General features: G+C 57.1%; 1 protein-coding gene across 5 annotated transcripts; it reads left to right on the plus strand.

Moving 5' to 3' along the window:
* Window positions 1–653: 653 nt before the first annotated feature.
* Window positions 654–15,154, plus strand: GRK6 (G protein-coupled receptor kinase 6). 5 transcript variants are annotated; one of them, XR_004968479.1, is made up of 17 exons: window positions 3,170–3,814; window positions 4,487–4,582; window positions 5,524–5,636; window positions 5,767–5,844; window positions 6,188–6,288; window positions 6,604–6,696; window positions 6,795–6,858; window positions 6,996–7,136; window positions 7,419–7,609; window positions 8,377–8,414; window positions 8,505–8,594; window positions 9,484–9,692; window positions 9,773–9,910; window positions 13,086–13,223; window positions 13,314–13,448; window positions 13,639–13,954; window positions 14,088–14,194. XR_004968479.1 is itself a non-coding variant. In XM_036315514.1 (16 exons), the coding sequence occupies exons 1-16, from the start codon at window positions 811–813 to the stop codon at window positions 14,139–14,141; spliced, it is 1,731 nt and encodes a 576-aa protein (XP_036171407.1). In that variant the 5' UTR covers window positions 654–810; the 3' UTR covers window positions 14,142–15,154. The 5 variants fall into 5 exon arrangements, 4 of the variants coding, with proteins under 4 accessions (XP_036171407.1, XP_036171408.1, XP_036171406.1 ...); XM_036315514.1 differs by lacking the exons at window positions 3,170–3,814; window positions 13,639–13,954 and adding an exon at window positions 654–862 and having other exon boundaries at window positions 14,088–15,154; XM_036315513.1 differs by lacking the exon at window positions 13,639–13,954 and having other exon boundaries at window positions 14,088–15,154.
* The last annotated feature ends 460 nt before the right edge of the window (window positions 15,155–15,614 follow it).

Consider the following 15,614-nt stretch of genomic DNA (forward strand, 5'->3'; position numbering starts at 1 on the left):
CGTGTGGGTGGAGAGAAATCACAACATCCTGCAGCGGGGGCGGGGCGGGGGTGCCCGCGGCGCCGCGCCGGAGGCCGGGGAGCCGCTGGGGAGGCCTGCAGCCTCCTCTGGGCCTCTCCTCGCTTCCTCGGTGCGCCCTGCAGGGTGGGCCGACCCAAAGGAAGACGAGCGGACCGTAGACCCTGGTAGCTCGCGGCCCGGGCGGCCCAGAATGCCCAGTGCGGGTCCCCCGCAAACCCTAGCAAAGCCCAGGCGGCGGCGGGACCCGGGCCACACCCCCCCCTGCTGGCCCAATCAGAGTGCGCGATGAGAACAACTGAACATCCGGCCTCCGGGGCGTGACCCAGAGGACCCACCGCCGTTGTCCCGGCGGAGGCTCGGCCCTAATTGGCAGTTCGGCAACCTACGAAAGCGCAGAAATTCGAACCCAGGGGCCGGACCCCACCGCAAACCACTGAGGAAGGGGTGACGCATAAGTCCCGCCTCCCGCTCCTCGGAGCGAATCCCTGGCTCGCGGGCGGGGCAAGATGCAGAGGTTGTCTAATGGAGAGACGGCGCGGGGAGCGCCCTCCCGGTGATTGGCCGAGTAAAGTAAACAGAGGGTGGGGCGAGGCGGAGCGGGGCGGGCCGGCGCCGGGGTGGCCCCCGGAGGGGGCGGAGAGTGCGCGGCGGGCGGCGGCGGCCGGGGAGGCCCGGAGGCCGCGGTGCGGTCACTGCGAGCCGAGCCGAGCCGAGCCGCGCCGACGCCATCCGGCCCCGGCTCCCGCGCGCGATCCCGGCCGGTGGCGCGGGCCGGCGGCGCCGCAGCCCATGGAGCTCGAAAACATCGTAGCGAACACGGTGCTACTCAAGGCCCGGGAAGGTGAGGCGGCCGGGCGGGCGGCCGGGTGCAAAGAACGCGGGCGCGCGGCCTCTGAGCTCGGCGGGGCGACCCCTCCACCCCATCTCCTAGGGCGGCGCGCTTCGCGCCCCTCACCCCGCGCAGACACGAGTCTTTCCGGCCCCGCGTCCTCCTCCTCCGCACCTGCCCCCAGGAGCTCGGGCCCAGGAAGGGGCGGGGGGCAGGCCACCGCCCTCGCGGCGTGGGGAAAATGAGGGGGTGAACGAGCGGGTCTGGTGTACCAAGCGGAAGGAAGAGGGAAGGGTGGGACCCGAGACCCAGGAGAGCTTCTCTGAGGCCTCTCCCAGGTGAGAGAGGAGAAGATGCCCCGGGAAGGGGCAACCTACCCCCACGTGCCCGGGGCCCGGGGCCCCGCACACAGCCTGGACGGGCACAAGTTGATGCAGGGTAAAGGTTTGGAGAATGAATGAACGGCCATCGGACTTGGGGAAGCTGCTAGTCACGTATGCTACCAATATGACTGCCACTTGCTCAGCACCTGATGACACGGGACAGAGGTGAATGGGTCACGATTTTTGCCTTCAGGAAGCACACAGGCTACTGGGGCATATAAGCACAGAAATCAGTGGGAGGCAGCTTTGAAAGAAGAGAGCATACTGGGCTGGCAGGGTTGTAAGTGCAAGGCCTGGCAGGGGGAGCTGGTCTGGTGAACCAAGTGTGTGCTGAGCTCCTCATGGCTCCCACCCAACGTGTTAGCAGACACCTGCTCTAGAGGGTCCTGGGAGACGCAGAAGGACCAAACCTGACCCTCACTGCCGGGTGCTCAGTCTGCCCCTCCTCTGCTATTGTCCACCTTGGTGACATAATCAAACACACACTTGGTGCTGTGTCCTGTCCAGGGTGCTGGCAACCAGACTGTACAAGACCCTTCTTTTTGGAACTCTAGGACAGGGAGGTCATGACAGTTTTTCCACTCTTTGCTGAGCTTCCGGCCAAAAGTGCCCTGAAGGAGTAATCTGCTTCATCTTTGTGCCCCTTTTGCAGCGACTCTCCTCCAGGTTACATAGTAAGACTGTGGTTGACCCGGGCTGAGGATACAGGATGCCCCAATACAGCTTATAGGAAGCCCAGAGGAGCCCCCAGCTGGCACAGCATCTGGTACCTTCTGCCTCCCCAATGGGTATTGACCCCAGGGAGGTGCTGCCTGGAAATAGGCATGGCAGGCTGGGTCCTTAGTGCCCAGAGCCTTCCTTATCTCCTGTCCCTTATCGAGTCCGGGGCTGGGCCTTCCTCCCAGCCTCTGGGGGCATCTGCCGATTCTGTTCTGCCTCGTCATCCAGCAAGCCAGGGAGGAGGGGTGAGGAGAGCCTGGCCTGGCCTCCCTCCTATTGCTGTAGCTAATTCAGGCCTCAGGCTGCTGAGAACACTGTCTTGCCTGGCCAGAGAGTATGGGCATCATCAAATTGGCTTCTTCAGGCCGTGGGTGAGGCATAGGAGTTTGGCCAGACCCGGGACCCATGCCTCCACTGAGGAATCCTCACCCCACCTGGCTGTGTCTCTCCCACCTACCTGGCTCTAGACAAGTCTCTTCTCTCTGAACTTTAGTAACCTTTTTTTGTGGAATGGTTGGGAACAGGACATGAAAACTAAAGGAAATCCCAATTGTCTCTGAGTCCTGAACCCTGGCCCATGGACTGGCTGCATCAGAATCCCTTCATGAACTGGCTGACGGCTTGGGGCTGGGTCTTTGCCAGCTTGCCAAGTGGTTTGGGAGCCTTTGGTGTATATATTCAGTTGACACCTAATAAATATCTGACATATTTGGGGTGGGAAAGGAGCTTGGGTTGTGACCCCAAGGATACGGGTTCCAATCTGCCTCTGGTACCTCCAGGTTTTGTGATCTTGAACACAATGGTTCATTTCACGGTCTTGGTTTTCTTATGAAATTGGGCCAGGTCTGGCAGAGCTGCTGAGAGGATGAAGTGGGACAGCCCTGGATATGGGAGGCCTCGCTTAGTCCTTCCTTTTCCAGGTGCCCAGAGACATAGTGAGGTGACCAAGCTGGGGCGGGGAGGAGCCCCACTGACTGGTGGCAGTTCCAGGACAGGATATTTGCGTGTGACTCTGTGCTGCTGCCTTAATGTGGCTGGGAGGAGGGGAGGGAGGAGGAAGTAACTGATGGGGAGGCAGGCGGATGGAGGGTTGGGTGAGGGACCTGCGTGGGTGGGGGAGGAGTTCCCCTTCTAGGGAGGCCTTGCCTGGGTTGGGGTGGGGGGGGGGGGGTCTGTTGCTTACTCACAATGGAGCAATGACTGGGATACACTGGGTGTGGGCTGCAGGAGGGCTGCTAGTGGGTTTCCCAATGGGTGCCCTGCAACACTTCCTCCTCTGGTCAGCTTGGGTCAGGGAGCACATTGAGGGACTCAGCCCTGCTTCCTCCCGAGAAGGCAGCCCCTTCCCCTTGCACCACCCGCCTTCAGCAAGGCCAGATGGAGATAAGACTGGGTAACCCAGGGTGGAAACTGAGGCCAGGCAAGGGAAAGCGGTAGCTTGAGATTGCCATTGACTTGGAGCTGGGGCCCACCTCTTGTCACAGCCCTACTGGTGTTGGACACAGACTCTCCCAGTCACCCTCGCAACACCTCCGGAAGTGGCCTAGGACCCAAAGTACACATGGAGAAATTGAGGTTAATAGTGGGCAAGTGATGGGCCTAAAGTGTGAATTGGAGATTCCAACCAAGGTCTCCAAGACTCAGGCCCCTTCCACTGTTCTCAGCCTCATGGCCCACAGGCCACATCTGGCTAGCTCTCTTAACATGTTTTATTTGGCTGAAGTGGTATTTAAAAAAATAGGAACCAATATTTCATATAACAGTCTGGATTCCCACACTGAGCCAGCATTCTTGCCTAGCAGAAACCAAGCAACAGCTGGAGTTGTGCTGCAGCCGCCTCTAGTAGAAGGGACACGACTAGGTCAGTTCACCCCACTCTCCACCACTCCCTGTTGTCTCCCATCTGGTCCACATTCACCATATCTGCCTCGCTTTGTAGGCATATGAGCTGCTACCTGGGTCTCCGCAGCTGCAGTTGGGAGGTCACCTAGGTGAAATGAGGCAGGTCTGAGGGCCAGGGAAGCCCCTGTGTGCAGGGGTGGGCATCCTGAGTGCCAACCCTCCTGCTGCCACCTTATCTGAGTCTCTCATAGCCCTGATACAGGGCCCAGTGACTCAGGCTGCCCTCTGGCTCTGGCAACTGTCAGGCATATGTCCTAGAATCTCCTCCTTTGGGGTGTTGATTTACATGGTTCCCGCCATTGTCAAGTTCTTTTCTATTTTCTTCACCTGAGAAACTACCTGCTAGGTAGCAGCTGAGACTTGCCGAGGCTGCCCAGAAACTCCCTTCCTCAGCGTCCTGGGCTTACTGCCCTCTTGGCTTTTCCAGCCCAGGAGCCCCTAGCAGGAGGACGGATGGGACCATGTATGTCCGGGAACCCAGTGAGGATGTGTTGGAGTTGTAGAAGGAAGGCCTCTACAAGCCTCCTTTAGTGAACTGTGCCTCGGCTGGGCCCTGAAGGCCTCCGGACCACGCTGAGAGTGGAGGGGAGGCATGGCGGTGGCCAGACTCAGCGCCTGTTCGCTCCCACAGGTGGTGGCGGGAATCGAAAAGGCAAAAGCAAGAAATGGCGACAGATGCTGCAGTTCCCCCACATCAGCCAGTGCGAAGAGCTGCGGCTCACCCTTGGTGAGGCCTGGGTGGAGACCCGGGGTGCTGAGGCCAGGGCGCCCTGCTGGTGTCAGGGAGCCTCCCCTGAGACCTTACCCTGGGGCAGACGGGCAAGGTTGGGGGGGTCCAGGGAGCAGATTTAGGCTGCACCACCCACCTCAGTTTCAGTTCCTGGACTTGTGATGGGTGAAGGCAAAGAGCAAACAAAACAGCAGGGGCGGGTGGGGTGAGTGTGGGGAGTAGGGCAGGGTCAGGTTTGGGGCAGTATGAGAGCAACAGAGGAGGAAAGGGCTGGGCCTAGGGGAGCAGAGCTCAGGGGGCAGAGGATATAGTAGAGGCTGGAGCCAGCCCACAGATTGACTTTGTTGGGAACCTTACCCAGTCTGGTCCTGGGGGGCCCGGCAAAGCCTTGACCAGAAGGGCCCAAAACCCCAGTTCCTGCTTATCTTGGCTGAGGCCCCAGGTCTGAGCAGTACTTGAGGTTGCCCAGGCCCCCCTGACAACCTACATGTGGGCAAGGAGTATATTGTAGCTGCTTCCATTGCCTGGGAAGGAGATCTAGCCTGGAGCGCAACGGAAGCCACAGCTTCCTCCCGTACTTTCGCCAGGCAGGCAGCAGGTGTGGGCCCAGCCTGGGCCTGGGCGGAACCTCAGACCACACCCAACCCCAGCACTGTGACGAATTCGAGGTGGTGTGAACCAGGAGACAGTGGGGGAGGTGAGGGCCCCGGTTCTAGAGCCACACTCCTCCTGGCTGTGTGACCTTAGACTAATCACTTAGCCTTTCTGGGCCTCAGAGTCCCAAGCTATGATGTAGTAGAGGTTCTAAAGGAGAAAATGGGTGCCATACTTCAGGGGTGGAAGCTGTCGATGGGACCCAGGGCCTGGTGGTGTGGACAGGAATGCCCCACTGGCTAGCTCCAGGTCCAGAACCCAGCAGCTCCCACCTCTGCCTGCAGAGCGTGACTACCACAGCCTGTGCGAGCGGCAGCCCATTGGGCGCCTGCTGTTCCGAGAATTCTGCACCACGAGGCCTGAGCTGACCCGCTGCATTGCCTTCCTGGATGAGGTGGTGAGTGCTGCTTAGCCCCAGGCCTAGCCCAACACCCAGGGTAGACAGAGGTCCCAGACCCTGTGTGCTCTGGTGCCCCACACCTGTTACTTCCCCCAGACCTCAAGCCTCTCCACCTTCCACCCTGCAGGCTGAGTATGAAGTGACTCCTGATGAGAAGAGGAAGGCATGTGGGCAGAGGCTAATGCAGAATTTTCTGAGCCACACGGTGAGTGAGCAGTGATGGAGGGATGACGGCAGCGGGCAGAGCTCAGTGATGGGGAGAGGAGTGGTCACCACCTGGGCAGAGATGCCCTGGAGCTGCTCCAGGCTCACCAGGCAGCACCGTGGGCACAGAGCCTAGGAGGGGGGACAAGCAGCCTGCCAGAAGCTCTGCTCTCCCCTGCCTCTAATGTAGAAGCAGGAACCGAGTTCAGTCATCAGACAGGCTAGGGCACCACCAGCCTGCAGCTGCCCCTAGCACTGGCCCGAGATATCTGCCATCTCTGCCCTAGGAGTGAGCAGCTGGCCAAGGGGGGCCGTTCACTGACCTGTCTGTGGCCTGTCCTCAGGGTCCTGACCTCATTCCTGAGGTCCCCCAGCAACTGGTGACTAACTGTGCCCAGCAGCTGGAGAAGGGGCCCTGCAAAGACCTCTTCCAGGAGCTAACCCGGTAAGCCTCTCCCTCCCACAGGCCTAAAATTGCGTCCTGAGGAGGGGCTTCTGTGGGTCTGGAAGACTGTGAACAGCTCAGCTGCTCAGCCTCTCATCCCAGCCTTGCCATGCTGTGTGACCTGGGGCAGGTTGCCTCCCCTCTCTGTAGCATCCTCAACTTCAGCACGGGTGTGTCTCCATCCTAGGTGGGTTAGCAGGAGGGTTGGCTGAGGATGCTGCCTTTTAGGCTGAGCGTGTATGTGACAGGGGGACTGGTCCATCAGCTGAGAACCTGGGATGTCAGGCTGACCAGTGGGCTGGGCCTTCTCAATAGGCTGACCCATGAGTACCTGAGTGTGGCCCCTTTTGCCGACTACCTCGACAGCATCTACTTCAACCGTTTCCTGCAGTGGAAGTGGCTGGAAAGGTGAGCTCGAAGGTGGGGCCAGGCCGGCCAGGTTGTTGGGGCTGTCATGGGCCTTGGACCCCTGCTCAGTCATTTGCTCCCCAAATCCTTTCCCACAGGCAGCCAGTGACCAAAAACACCTTCAGGCAGTACCGAGTCCTGGGCAAAGGTGGCTTTGGGGAGGTGAGTGGCCAAGCCAGACCATGTAGTGGTGGGGTAGAGTGGGTCCTGGACAAGCCCTCCTCCCTGCCCCCCAAACCTCTGTGCCCCCAGCAAGAGCACAGCTTGTTCCCATTTGCCTCATCTACCCTGGCTATTAGGTGTGCGCCTGCCAGGTACGGGCTACAGGCAAGATGTATGCCTGCAAGAAGCTGGAGAAGAAGCGCATCAAGAAGCGGAAAGGGGAGGCCATGGCACTCAATGAGAAGCAGATCCTGGAGAAAGTGAACAGTAGGTTTGTAGTAAGTACAGACAGGAGATCCGCTCTGCCCCCTGGCCATGTACTTGCCCTCCCCACTCACCAGGCTGATCTCTTCCCCCCACCCCACCCCTCACCCCTCCAGGCACTGCTCCCATTCTTGGAGATGCCTGGGAAGGGCAGGTTTTGGGGTGTTGATACCAGGCCTGGGAAGCAGGCTGGGCCCCCAGGAGTGGCACTGAGGATATCTTGGGCAGCTGGCACCAGCCCCGCCACTAGGTGGCCTGTGTTCCCTGCCTGAGGGCTCGGGTCCCTTGGGCCACAGGTGAGCTTGGCCTATGCCTATGAGACCAAGGACGCGCTGTGCCTGGTGCTGACACTGATGAACGGAGGTGACCTCAAATTCCACATCTACCACATGGGCCAGGCTGGCTTCCCAGAGGCACGGGCCGTCTTCTATGCTGCCGAGATCTGCTGCGGCCTGGAGGACCTGCATCGGGAGCGCATTGTGTACAGGTGCGGAGTTTGCCTCCCACCAGGGGCTGTGGCTGGGCACGAGGGAAGGTGCTGGGAAGATGTGGGTGTCTGAGCCCAGGGAAGCGCTGGCTCGAGGCTCTGCACTTGCCCACATTAGGTGGATTTGAAAGGCTCAGAACCCAGGCTCTGGGATCTGGCTGGCCTGGGGGTGAATCCGGCATCGTCACCCTTCTCAGTGACTTTGGGCCAGTCTGCTTCTTGCGCCTGACAGTTTCCTTTCCTGGAAAGCAGAGGCTATAATTCCTGCCTGGTGGGTTGTTATAGGGGCCAAATGAGAGCATTTGGTAAAATACACAAGGCTTGGCAGTGAGGGCTCTGCCCATTACTGTTATTGGTGATTATTTCCTTGGAGCCTCCCAATAGCCCCAGGAGGGAAAGAATGAGCAGCCCCATTTGACAGGAAAGATGGAGTCAGCCACCAAAGGGTTGGGGGGATCTTGGGGGGAGCCCCTCGACACTGGGTGAGCAAGGCTACTAATGACATCTGGGGAGCTTCCCTAGGTAAGAGATGCCTTCCACATGCCTAGTCAGTCCCAGGAGTACTGGCTCCATAAATCCTTTGTCTGCTCCCTCGAACTGGAGTTGCTGCGGGTGGAGGGCAAGGCTCTCTTGTCACCCTGGCAACAAATGGCTCCTACATGTGCTGCACATCGCATCCCAGGAGTTGACCCAACAGGGAGTGGGTAGCCCTGCCTGGCTGCCTGGCACACTGAGCAGCGTCTGATCCTGCCCTTCTCTCCCCACAGGGACCTGAAGCCAGAGAACATCCTACTGGATGACCATGGTGGGTGGGGGGGTCACAAAGGTAGGGTGGTGTGGGGTGGAGTCCAGCCCACTTGCTTCATAGGCTCCTCACTTTTTCACCCACATTCAGGTCACATCCGAATCTCTGACCTGGGGCTGGCTGTGCATGTGCCTGAGGGCCAGACCATCAAAGGCCGTGTGGGCACCGTGGGCTACATGGGTAAGTTCTCTCACCGTCCTGGGCCGGACACCTCCCTCCCCCCAACTTCTGTGGAGTCTCCTGTGTCTCAGGGAATAGAAAGAGCTATTGTCCCTCTTTCATAGATCAGGAGTCAAGACTCAGCTAGGGCCCCACATACATGTGAACCCACTTCATTTATTACTTACTGAGCTCCTATTGGCTGGGCTTGCAGGTGGCAACCAGTGAAGGGACTTAAACCCATGTCCATGGCCACAGCCCTCCACCCCCCTGACCTGCCTATACTCAGAGTGGGAGTGCCCATCTGGGGAGGGGCCAAGATGAGGTCCTGGGTTCCCCTCTGGGACAACATGACACAGTAGGCGGAGCCTGAACTGCAGGTGGTCTCTTACCCGCCCCTTGCTTATTGTGTGTCCTTGGACCAGCCACTCCCAGCCTCACTTTTCCTGACTGTGATCATCATACCTCCTGCCAGGGTTGCCTTGAAGATGAAGAGGCAGTAGAGTCAACTCACCCTGCCCTGTAGGCAGTGTAGGCATTCAGCAAGTGGCTTTCCTCCTTTCCTTGGTCTAATACTAAATCCATAGGTTGCAAACTGGTAGCCTCACGGGCTTCCTTTGGCCTATGTTTGTGTGTTTCAATCAAATTAGTTTAAAACAATTGGAATTGGTTGCCAACATTGAATGAGCCAGACTGCCTCACATTAAAAATACGGATTTCTGACTTCTTTGAAAAGTTAGAAACCTGCCCTCTGCAGGTGCTCTCCTACTCACCATGGTCCCCACCGGGCCATTGGCAGTGCCTACTTGCCTGGTGGGTGTTCGAGCTGATCCCCTGCCTTGACATGTGCTGGGTTTCCTGGGGTACCCCTAACTCCTTCTTACCCCTAACTCCTATGCCACCCACCCAGCTCCAGAGGTGGTGAAGAATGAACGGTACACGTTCAGCCCAGACTGGTGGGCGCTAGGATGCCTTCTCTACGAGATGATTGCAGGCCAATCGCCCTTCCAGCAGAGGAAAAAGAAGATTAAGCGGGAGGAAGTGGAGCGGCTGGTGAAGGAGGTGGCTGAAGAGTACTCCGATCAATTTTCCCTGCAGGCCCGCTCACTCTGCTCCCAGGTGTGGCAGCCAGCGGGAGGCCTGGGCTGGGGCTGGGCCCCTCTCCCAAGGCCACCCTGACCACCCCCCCCCTGCTACAGCTCCTTTGCAAGGACCCTGCCGAGCGTCTGGGGTGTCGTGGAGGTGGTGCCTGTGAGGTGAAGGAGCACCCCATCTTCAAGAAACTGAACTTCAAGCGTCTGGGAGCGGGCATACTGGAGCCGCCCTTCAAGCCTGATGTGAGTACCACCTATACAAAGGCAGGACCAAGCCAGGGTGGGGGCTGGCAGCTCTTGGAGTCAGGATACCTTCCATTTGAATGTAAGAAAGCCTAACTCAAACGGCTTAGCCAACAAAACAGATAATTCCCTGGACTCACAAAAATGGAAAGCCCCACCTGGGGCTCCAACTGTGTTGTAGGAATTGTCTCTCCTCCTCCCTCCCCGAGAACTGGTCACGGGGCGGCATTTACTCACAGGTAGCTCTCCCAGGCCGTGGCAGTGGTGGACCCAGCAGCTCGAACCCACAGTCTGCCAGCTCAGCCACAGCCACTCCTGTAGATAAAGAGCACCTCTTGCCCAATGATTTAAAAAGTCCTAAAAGAGAGGATAAAAGGCCTAAGGCTGACACTAATTGCCTTTGATTCCTCAGAGGCCCCTCAGTGGCCACACCCAGATCATATGCCTACCTGCAGCACTGCTAATGGAGGAGACCAGTTACCCAGAGGAAAACCAAGATGCTGTTAACAGCAGGGGGAAGGGCTGTTAGGGTTGGCGTAACACCTGGTGCCCACCACACCTGGCAGTGCTCACATTCCACCTGTGGACAGAACCCTCCCTCTTGTAGAAGCTCACCCATTTGCTGACATCTCAGTGGGTCAGGCATCCTGCAGGCAGAAATATTCTTGAGTTATCAGACTCCAAGTGGCAAAACCCCAACTCAGACTTACTTATGCCCAACATGGAGTTTGTTGGTTCATTTGGCCAGAAAGTCCCAGAGTAGGGCCCACATCAGGGTTTTATGCTGTGTTGCCAGGACTCCAACTCTTGGCTCTGCTTCAACCTGTTGACTGCCCTCCCACTAAATTCAGGCTTCTCTGTATGAAGTCACAGGGAAGGTTCTGATTGGCCAGAATTAGGTCATGTGCTTACTCCCCTCCCATGTGTGAGAGGCCTGTCTTGTGTTCCTGTCTTGTGTTCACCAGGAACACTGAGGAGGCAGGAAGGTGATAGATAGGCAGACCAGGTTGATGCATGATTGTTTATTCATTCAACAAATATCTGAGTGCCCAGATGTGCCAGACCGTGGAGATAATGAAGTCAACAGGACCCAGTCCTGCCTTCATGTTCTAGTGAGAACACACCAGTATAAGCCAGTAAGTGAAACATTTTAGGTAACGTGAAGTGCAGCAGCAAAGAATAAAGCAGGCTAAAAGGAAGATAAGGAAGATGGGGGGCGTATTTTTAGACAGGATGGTCTCTGAGGAGTTGACAGTTAAGCAGAAGCCTAAAATATGTGAAGGAAAGAACCCTGCCAAGATTCACAGTGTGAGCATTCCAGGGAAAAGGCCTGAGCCAGGCAGTGCGTTCCTGGGGCAGGGACCAGCTTCAAGAACTAATACAGCAACAAGGGGCTAATGTGACAGAGGCGTCTTCCTCTGAGTATAGTGGGGGCCTCTGGGAACATTGAGGCAGGAATGTGAGGTGTTGGGGTGGGCCACAGAGGAGGTGAGTGGGAGGGAGGGACCCACTAGCGGGCTGCTGCCTCTGAAGGACTCTCATGTAGGCCTCACTGACACCCCATGATGTGGGCATTGCTGGGGGTGGCTGAGCCTGACGTCAGCAGCTGCCTCCAGCTGCACTGCCACTCCTACTTCCCAGGCACATCGTCTAATTTAACCTTGAAACCACCCACTGCCCCCAGTCTTTCTAAGTAGAAAATCAGCCCAGCGGCGTGGCTCAGTGGTTGAGCGTCAACCTATGAAGCAGGAGGTCATGGTTTGATTCCCGGTCAGGGCAGGCTGTGGGCTCAATCCCCAGTGTGGGGCGTGCAGGAGGCAGCCAATGATGATTCTCTTTCATCATTGATGTTTCTATCTCTCTCCCTCTCCCTTTCTGAAATCAATAAAAATATGTACATTTTTTAAAAGTTAGAAAATCAGTGCCTTGGACTTTAACAAGGCACTGATTGTTTTTAACAGCTTTATTGGGAGTTAATTCATATACTATGTAATCCACTCATTTTTAAGTATATAATTAGATCGGTTTTAGCATATTCAGAATTGTACAAGCATCATCACAATCAATTTTAGAACATTTTCATCACCCCCGCCCCCCAAAAAACAAAAAACCTCGTACCCATTAGGAGTCATTCCCCATTCTCCCCTTCCCCTGGCAACCACTAATCTTTCTGTCACTATAGACAGGGTGTGCTAAAAAAATGTATACATACTTAATAGCTGATAGCTCAATTGATTTTTTTTCTTTTCAGATTTAACCCATTGGAATTAATAATTATTCAAAGTGTGTACAGTTTTTGGGGACACCCTATATTTGCCTAATCTGGACATTTTATATAAATGAAATTATACACGATGTGGTCCTTTGTTAATGGCATCTTTCCCTTTGCATGTCTTTTTTCTTTTCTTTTTCCCTTTGCATGTTTTTAAACCTCATCAGTATTATAGCACATTTCAGTCCTTCTCTGTGACTGCACAATATTCCGGTGTATGAATAGTCCACATTTGTTTGTCTTCATCAGTTGCTAGACATCAGGGTTGTTTCCACTTTTTGGCTATCGTGAATAATGCTGCCACGAACATGCACATACACGTTTCTGTGGGGACACGGGTTTCCGTTTCTCTTGGCTGTGTACCTGGGAATGGAGTTGCTGGCTCATCTGGTAATGCTGTTTAACCTTTGGGGAACTGCCAGACTGTTTTCCAAGGCAGCTGCACTATTTTATATGATGATGTTTTAATTGATACCCTTAATAGTAGGGGATGGAGCAAGCTGTTGAACATCCAAAGACAGAGACCCCTCAGCACTGGATACAGGTGCCTTCTGCAGGTGCCTGCTGAGATTCAGCTTCTGCTCACCTCACCAGTTGCACACGCAGAGAGCTGTGTGCAGACAGAGGGGGCACTTGTTAGTGGTTCCACCCGGCACTGTGGAGGCTGCTGGCTGTGGTGGGTCAGCTACCAGCAACTGGTCAGGGACGGAGAATGATCCCATTTACAGAGGGGAATTGAGCTCAGAGGGAAGGGACTGCCATGCTTAAGAAGTACATGGGTTGCTGGTTTCTACTCCAAACCAGAGAGCACAACCAGGCCAAGACTGGAGTGGTTCTCAGGGCTGAGCTGCCCTCCCATGCATGGGTGGTGCTCCTATCTGACCACTGCCTTTGTCCCCTCAGCCCCAGGCCATTTATTGCAAGGATGTTCTGGACATCGAACAGTTCTCCACAGTTAAGGGTGTGGAGCTGGAGCCCACGGACCAGGACTTCTACCAGAAGTTTGCCACGGGCAGTGTGCCTATCCCCTGGCAGAATGAGGTGGGACCTGCCCAGCTGAGGGGGCGGCGGGTGAAGGGGCTCCAGAGGTCGGCCCTGGGGGCAGTCCTCACAGCTGCTGTCCTATGGCAGATGGTGGAGACCGAGTGCTTCCAGGAGCTGAATGTCTTCGGGCTGGATGGCTCAGTTCCCCCAGACCTGGACTGGAAGGGCCAGCCCCCTGCACCCCCCAAGAAGGGACTGCTGCAGAGACTCTTCAGTCGCCAGGTAACCCCAGTAGTGTCCTCCCTGGGCCCCAGCCTTGCTCCAGGGGATGGTGGGTGGGAAGCCGGGCCAGTGCCCGCATGTGCTGTGAGTGGGCTTCCTCCAGCCGTGCCAGTGGTACCCAGGGTCTCTGGTCTCATTCCCGCCCATCCCCCACCTCTGGCTGGGCTCATGGCCTCTTTTCTCTTTCCAGAGGTGAGCAGTGTAGGCTCCCCGTGGGTTGGCTTTGCTGCCTGGCCTCGGGGAGCCACGGGCAGCCCTTCCATGGCAGAGGCGAGATGTGGGAGAAAGAAGTCCGGTGCCCGCTCCCCACCTTACCCTCCCCACTGCTTTCGTTCCCTGCACCCCGGCACCTTCAAGCTGCTAGCCTTGCTTAGCCATCTGTTTCCCCATGCCCTGCCTTCAGCTGCCCCAGAGAAGAGCAGCTTGATGGAGCCCTGCCCTGGCAAAGCCTGGATTCCACCTGGTCCCCCTTACTTCAGCCTGTAGTTGGCAGCCCCTGCACCAAGGTGTGGCCTGAGCTGCTGCTCCAGGCCCCTCGTGGGAGGTCCCCTCCCCAGAGCATGGCCCACTCAATGATGGCACTGGTGGCTAACAGCGCTTGCTCTGCCTCTCTCCCTCTGTGTCTTCCCCGCCCTCCAGGACTGCTGTGGGAACTGCAGCGACAGTGAAGAAGAGCTCCCCACCCGCCTCTAGCCCCCAGTCTGAGGCCCCCACCGGCGGTTGGCGGTAGCAGCTACTTCGAGTGCTGTTTACAGTTTTGCACAGTGGTCCTCCCCATTGTCCACTCAAGTTGTGGCCTGGGGAACACAGCCGGAGCTGTCCCCAGTGTTCTCTGCCCCTCAGCCCGCAGTCTGGCTGAGTTTGGCAAGGCCTAGGCTGTCCTTGGGACAAAGGTGCGTCCCTTCAGCTCTTGTCCGTGGAGCTCGGGGCTTTCTGTATTTATGTATTTGTACGAATGTATATAGTGACTAGAGCATTCTGAAGACCCACGCTGGAGCTGGCAGAGGGGCCACTGCCAAACTCAAGGCTCCTCAGGCCCCTGAGCCCCCAGCACTGTGCTCACCGCCGCCGACCTCCGAGTGAGACTCGTGCCTGCCTCTGCTGCCCTAGCTCAGGCCACCGCCTCGGGCCCAATGCTGTCCCTTCTCAGCACCTGTCAGAGCTGGGCCTGGGGCATGTGCCAAAGTATGAACAGAGATTGGGCTGACTCTGGGGCCCAGCAGTCCACTGCCCAGGCTGTCCCAGAGGGGTGTGCCTCTGCCTTCCAGCTCCCAGGGCACCTTGTCCCTCATGTTGTGCCCTGTCCTGAAGACACCTCTTGCAGAAATGCCCCATCCCAGGCGGGGAAAGGGGGTGTCCCTGGCCAACCCTCAAACATTCCAGACTTCTCTCATAACAATAGACACATGTGCCCAGCAATAATCCACCCCTCCCTCTGCGCGTGCATGTGTGTGTGTGTGTGTGTGTGTGTGTGTGTGTGTGTGTGTGTGTGTGTGTGAAGGGGGCAGACTGAGGTTGTGTGCCTATACGCCAGGCCCCACCCAGCCCTTCCCAGACTGGATAGCCATCCTGGTCCCAGTGTTGGAGTAGCATGGGATTACAGGACCCTGGTTTTTCCATATTTAAAGCCAAGTTTTATTACTCATTTTGTCCAATGTAAGCTGCCATGTGTCTCTATGTGAATACAGTCTGAGCACAAAGCTGGCCTGCTGCCCCTGCCTGCCTCTTTCTTGCTCCTGGTGCTCGGCCGGTCTTCCTTCTTCCCTGGATCTGCTGGAAGTGGGAAGGGATTGGAGGTGGGTCTGGTGGGGGCTGCCCTTCTAGCAAGGGCCAGGAGTTCCCAGGGTGACCTTGGGGCAGCCTCTCCAAGCATTCAGGCCTTTGGGTTTCTTAGCTTCCTACATGGGATGAGGCCTGAGGGAATTGGGTCCCCACCAAAGTGTGGGTCTGGCTTTGCCTGATTGAGAGGCAGGCTCAGCTGGCAATATCCCCTCCAAGGCCAAGGTGGCCTGGCCCTCAATTGTGGACTTGGAGCAGCCAGGGGAGTGAGGTGGAGCTGCTGTTAGAAACACCTGCCCAGTCTGTCTCACCTGGACGCCTGCTGTGTGCCTGGCCCAGGGCCAGTGCACGTGCAGTAGAGCCATCCCTCTGCTTTGCCCTTGAAGC

The sequence above is a fragment of the Myotis myotis genome, unplaced genomic scaffold (assembly GCF_014108235.1).
Source record: "Myotis myotis isolate mMyoMyo1 unplaced genomic scaffold, mMyoMyo1.p scaffold_m19_p_6, whole genome shotgun sequence".
NCBI lineage: Eukaryota > Metazoa > Chordata > Mammalia > Chiroptera > Vespertilionidae > Myotis > Myotis myotis.

Excerpts from the sequence above, each read along its gene's own strand:
- GRK6 (XM_036315513.1), top strand. The coding sequence starts at position 3,547 with ATGGGCCTAAAGTGTGAATTGGAGATTCCAACCAAGGTCTCCAAGACT. Across the intron at positions 5,845-6,187 it reads AGAATTTTCTGAGCCACACG|GGTCCTGACCTCATTCCTGA; the intron begins GTGAGTGAGCAG and ends GCCTGTCCTCAG. Across the intron at positions 13,449-14,087 it reads AGAGACTCTTCAGTCGCCAG|GACTGCTGTGGGAACTGCAG; the intron begins GTAACCCCAGTA and ends CCCGCCCTCCAG.